The sequence below is a fragment of the Equus caballus genome, chromosome 3 (genome assembly GCF_041296265.1).
Source record: "Equus caballus isolate H_3958 breed thoroughbred chromosome 3, TB-T2T, whole genome shotgun sequence".
NCBI lineage: Eukaryota > Metazoa > Chordata > Mammalia > Perissodactyla > Equidae > Equus > Equus caballus.
Window position 1 is genome coordinate 85,177,361 of NC_091686.1, and position 6,000 is coordinate 85,183,360.

At 51.8% G+C, this 6,000-nt stretch overlaps 1 protein-coding gene across 1 annotated transcript; it reads right to left on the reverse strand.

The window, feature by feature from the left end:
- Window positions 1-904: 904 nt before the first annotated feature.
- RASL11B (RAS like family 11 member B) lies at window positions 905-5,691 on the reverse strand. The gene is made up of 4 exons (XM_001493834.5): window positions 5,116-5,691; window positions 4,409-4,465; window positions 3,190-3,266; window positions 905-2,394 (listed from the first exon to the last, which is right to left on the reverse strand). The coding sequence occupies exons 1-4, from the start codon at window positions 5,255-5,257 to the stop codon at window positions 1,924-1,926; spliced, it is 747 nt and encodes a 248-aa protein (XP_001493884.1). The 5' UTR covers window positions 5,258-5,691; the 3' UTR covers window positions 905-1,923.
- Window positions 5,692-6,000: the final 309 nt, after the last annotated feature.

The window sequence follows — 6,000 nt, forward strand, 5'->3', positions numbered from 1 at the left end:
AGGCCCTTACTAGCTACACATTTTGGCTGCTTCCCTTGGTCCTGCAGCCCCACATATACCGCAGGATCTTCCATATGAAATGTTATAAAGGAATAAGAACGTTGAACCTAGAAGACATTGATTCAGGTCCTTTCTGTGACCTGAAGGACGTCACTCACAGCTCAGAGCGTTTTTCTCCCCTGTGAAATGGTAGGATTACCTCTCCCACCCTCCTCACAGGGTTAGCCTTCGGACTGAAGATCAGATGTTTGAAAGCACCAGTCAACTAGAAGGTGTGATTATCTGCCGGTAAAGTTGGTGACTCACTTAGCTTGCATGAAAGATCTCCCAGGCCCAGATGGAAGTGGACGGGGAGGCTGGCGGTTTTCACACATACCCTTGTGGCAGGAGCTACATGGCAGGGACTCCTGAACAGCCCCAGATCAACGGCTCAGAGCTTCTACGATGAGGATAAAGGGCACTTTTTGAAAGCAGCACACCCAAAGAAGAGGTTTGCCAAATACAGCATGCATGGAGGAGTCACCTTGTGCAGAAGCATGATCTGTAAGGCTTAGCTGAGAGATCTCTTAACAGCACAAAGCTTAGAGCCTGACATTGGTCTTAGGTTTACCTGGAGGATCATGAAGGAAATGAACAGCAGATATGCTACTTTGCATATAAAGCAGCAAATTACAATACTCACAGGATGCAGCCTCTAACGAGATATTTAACTTGCTTGTAAGCCTGTTTCCTCATCTGTAAAACGGGGACAATAACAGAATGCTCCTCACTGGTTTGCTGCGAGACTTAACCCTGGGCAGACACAACGCCTGACTCAACACGCCCGAGAAATGAAATGCTGAGTAACACTTTGTCTGAGGGACAGAAGGCCAACATTTCAATAACGACCAAGTCAGACATCTGCTCTTTTAAAATGAGATTTATTGTACATAAAATAAATTAATTACAGTTTAAGTCAAAGCACGAGTGGCTTTTAAAGTGCATCCATGTAGGGGAATTGGCAGCGGCCCCTGCATCTGTTCACTTGCTGCAAGAGAGTGTTCTCTCGTTTAGCCACTCACAGCCACCACTCGGCCAGGCCTAGGACGCAACCCGACGTCATTGTGTGAGCCGTTTACAAAAATCACACCAAAATTATTGGACACTTTTTTTTCTGTACCTGATGCAAGAGTTTAAAAAAAAAAATTATACAGTCTCGCAATTACTCAAAGTCTGGGGCTGAAGAGTTGAGTTCTCAACCACCCAACACAGGCCCAATGAAGCCGACTCATCCTGCGTCAGGAGGAAGGGGCACCCTCCCAAGGCCAGGGACCCTTGCAGAGCTCCATCGACACAGCACTCAGCCCATGAACGCCACCTTTTTTTGGGGGGGTGGGGGGAGGGCTAGTATTTTCCTCTTTGTTCTTTAAAAAAAAACTGGGTATCCTTCAGGTTAGGAAGGCATTCTGTAAGGAATAGTGTTCCAGAGATGCAAATCATACTTGTAAGAGAAAAGCAATTCTTCCTCTTGGGGGGATAAAAAAAGAAAGAAGTGAAAAAAAAAAAAAAAAAAAGGAAAGCCTGTGAGAGCTGAATCTGTTCTTTCATTCCCATTGTAAATCACATCAATATATTTGGCAAAACTACAACCGACCATCATTTACAAGGTACTTAAGAACCAAATCCACCGCGATTATGCCCGCTCCCCACTGCAGAGAAAAAGAGTCTATTTCACATATGCAGAGCGTGGCTCGGTGGGCTCCTTCAAGCCTCATCAATTCTGTCCCCCTGCTTCCTTTTCTGCAGCAGTCCCGTAGGCCCTCCTGGCCCCTCTGCTCCAGCCCCTTCTGGAACCATGAATCACTGGCAGCATTCAACATTCCCGCCCCGGAAGAACCTCAGGCCCTCTTTCCAGGAAGGCCAACCCCCTTGAGCACCCCTGCTTCACACGGAGGTGACAGTCCTCACTTTGGCCGAGAGCGCTTGCTTGAACCTCCTCTTCAGGTCCTGCATGTTGGGTGACTTGGGCCTGGGGATGAGGGAGGTTCTTCGCTTCTCTGGCGTGCTGCTGGGCTGCTGTTTGTGACTCACTTCTTTGCACAGAACGTGGAAAGCGTTGTAGACATCATTGTAATTTTCACTGACCGACACTTCATAGAAGGAGCAGCCCAGCATGCTGGCCAGCTGCAGTCCGAGCTGAGGGTCCACCTGCTTGATGTGCAACAGGTCAGCCTTGTTGGCCACGACCACCACAGGCAGCCGGGTGCCCAGGTGTAGCTGCTGGACGTGCTGGTGGAGCTGGCCGATGAGTTCATAGCTCTTGTGGTCAGTGATGGAGAAAACGATCACCACGGCGTCAGCCCAGCGAATGCACCTATTCAGCTGCTCGTTGCAGCTCAAGCCATTCTCATGGACCTGGAAGACAGGGGTGACGTCAAGGGGAAGGGTGAGTACCAAAAAGAGCCCTGGCTTGGCTGGATAGAGAATTCAAAAGAGCCCTTCACAGTAACGCCAGGTTGCGGGCCATAAACAAGTTATATCCCCACACACTTCAGCTTTCTTGACAATATGTTGATCCAGCTGCACGGAGTTGGAATAAATAACAGTGCAGCTCACCACACTCAAGTGGAAAATTGACCTGCAGAGAACTCCACGCTGAGAGACTTTGTAGTTGCACAAAATGGGAAATTAACTGGCTAGACAGTAAGTCTGGGGAAGTAAAGATAGGAGCTGGAAGCATTTAAACCTGGATAACTGCCCAGTCCAAGAGGGAAAAAACCACACGCACACACCAGCATGGCTCTTTTGTCTGCAGAGAAACTTTCTGCAACATAAAAGTGACTCCAAGTATTTGGAGACTGTCCCTAGATGTTTGATTTTTAAGGCCGCGAACACAAATGTAAAACCTGACCTTTTTAACCACAGCCAGGGAAGTCTGCCAATTCCAAGTGTGTTTGGTTTGGTCCTTCCTGCTGGGTGGAATCCTCCTAACAGAAGATTTCTGCCTCTTAGCCAAATCTCCCAAATTAAGCCAGGCTAAGACTGACCAACAGCCAGATACAAGCGAAGGGTCAAACAACACCTAAAAGCCTAGATCCGACTCCCCCGATCTCTCTCCTCCTTCAGCATGAGGTCCTTTGAGAAGAACTGAACAATTCCACCGCCATGCAGGTCCCCACTGACGGAGTCCCACACCTCAGAGCTTCTCACCTGAACACCTGGAGTGTCTTGAACCTGAATAGCCAGGGTTTCACCTTCTATTTGGACTTGTCTGGTATAAAGATTACCTATCAAGGGGGGGAAAAAAAAGATTATGTTCATCCTTCTCGTACAACTTTTTAAACACTGTGGGATTTTTTTTTAACTTAGAAAATATAACCTGAACCGATGCACAAAAATAAGCTCTAGTTTATCCTAGTTCACGGGCTTATTTCAGATTTTTTTTAAACAACTGTATATTTAAACTCGTGTTCATGGATTTATTAAAACCAGGGCAAAGTTTGAAAGTTTTTGGAAACTGATTTGTCTAATTTTAAACTTCCCTATTTAGAGGATTTCCTTGAAGCAAATTTTCTGGGTCAGCATGCATGGGATTTCTGTCTATTTTATTTTAGCACTTTATTGCTCTTTGACATAAATTTATATTTTAGCTATTAGATATAATGGCCTGATAGGCAAATACTGTTAGTAAATGCATAGATGACATTAGCATTGAAATAAAAATATGACATAATGAGAGCCAGCTCTATATCACAGCAGAAGGCTGCCATGCCTTATCTTGGGATGGTTTATACAGCGCATTTCAAAGAATCTCCTGTAGGTAACTTCATATGGTCTAAGGAATTAAGCAATTAGCTAACAGAGCATAGGTAGAAAGCCCTTAAGCCTTCTCACTGGCTAGTCTTAATCATAGGGATTGAAATAGTATCCTCATTTATTCAGGAACTCTCTTCCTAAAATTCTACCATCTCGTTATTTTTGTTTGTTAAGAAAAGAGAACTTTAGGTTTACAACTGCTCTCCTTTGGCCTTTGCTTTAAAAGGTCACCTCTGAAAGGCAGCCAGCAGAGAGGGCAACACATTGGGGGAGGAGCTGGCCATCTTCTTTTTTTTTTTTTTATGACTTTTGCAGGAGTGTTTTCAAGGGAGAGGCTCTTGAGTACAAAGGGTGCTTCCAACTGGGGTCCCTATAGTTAAAACATACCAAGGGGAATACTTTCAGGCACTTGATAAAATGATGAATGGGCTTGGAATGGAATGAGGCCAGATGGCAGTTATGGGAAGGAGAGAGCACCGGAGGGGGTGAGCAAAGTTGGAAGTGGCAGGGTCCTGATGCTCAGACTGTCACTCTGGAGCCTGGGAGACTGAAAAATGGGAACAGCGGTCCTTGTGCAAGCTGACAGCATTTTCCTCAAATGCCATTTCCTCACCTGCATTTCGTTCGTAGTCACCAATGAATCGTTTGGTAAGGAACCGGACCACCAGAGCTGCAGGTCGAAAAGATAAAGCAAAGAGGGTGAACCCTGGCACAAGAAGTTTCATCGGTCTCCACCCCACCCCCAGCCTGGAAAACAACTCTCCCAGAGAAAGCCAGCCGGCCACCAAGTAAAATTCCTACCCCGCAGCTCCTTGACCCTTCTTCCAGACACAACGGAGAGGGGGCTAGAAGGCATGGAAGGCACTGTGAATTATGGCTGTGTCCAGCTGGAAAGGTCATTTGGCCCACCCTGCTCCTGTGAGGAGGGCTGAGCCACACCTAAGCCTTCCCGCAGACAAACGTCTTTCCTAACCTTAAAGATCTCCAGGAGGGGCTACGTTCACTAACTCTCCTTTCGATGTGAGGCACTGCCAGAGGCTCCAGAACCCCCAAATTCTAATCCCAGTTGGGCCAGTGGTGCCGGGAGGGTCCCCGGCCGTTCAGGATCCCAGTTTCCCTCATCTGATGAGGGAGAGGGTAGGAAGCGATGATGGCTGAGGTCCCTCCCGAGGGGCAGCGGATCAACCGGAGAGGGTGAGCGGTCCAGCTGCAGCTCCTCTCCCCGCCCCCCCGCGGCTCCTTTATCCGCAACTCCCAGCGGGGGCAGCCCACGTCCAGCCCCGGAGATAAGCGGCTTCTGCCCCGCGCGCGAGGACTCACCGGTCTTGCCCACGCCACTGGCCCCAACCACGGCGATCTTGACCAGACGGCGGCCCGCCGCCCCCAAGCAGCAATCGGCGGCGGCGGCGCTGCCCGGAGTGGGGTACTCAGCGATGGTACACATGTTCTGAATGAGGCGCATCGCCGCTCCAGCCGGGGCTGCACCGCGCGGGACGGGAGCTGGGGGGCGGGAAGAGGCTCGCGCTGCGCAGGAGCGGGCGGGAGGACCGGGCCGGGGCTCCGCGGTGAAAGGCGCAGCGGCGGGCGGGCGCGGCGCAGCCTCCGGCGGGCTCAGGCTCGGGGTTGGGACGGCACCCGGCTGCGCGCGCGCCGTTTTCTCCCGTGCCGGCCCCGCCCCCTGCCTCCTGCAGCCAATCCCCAGGCGCCCTGCGCGAGGGCCCGCCTCCGGCGCCACTCTGCGCGCGCCGCGCCCCTGTGGGCGCCGGAGCCAGTGCGGTACCCCGTGAGCTGCGGGGAAAATGGGGCAGCGGGCTCGAGTGGGGCCACGGGTGGGCCCGAGCCGGCGGCCGGGCAGAGCAGTCGGCCGGGATCCCGCCGCGCGGGCACGAGGCAGATGCTGTGGCTGCGGAGTTGGGGCCGCCTCGGGTTCCAAAAAGCGGGGCTGGGCCTGGGGGCGGGCGTGGGGGAGGCCCGTCCCCTGCCACCCCGCCCCGGTGCGCGCAGCCCGGGCGCCCGAGAGCAGTTCCCGGGCATCTGTCCCCGCCCACTCCCTGCGGCCGACTGACCTGGGGCCGGGTCCCTGCCCACCCTCAGGGAACCTGCCCCGGGAGGCCAGGGCCTCCGGGTGTGAGTGCTCGGGGTCGCCCGTCCTGCTTGGAGCCTGTCTCCTTAATTTGGGGCGTGATTGCACTAACTTGGGTGCAT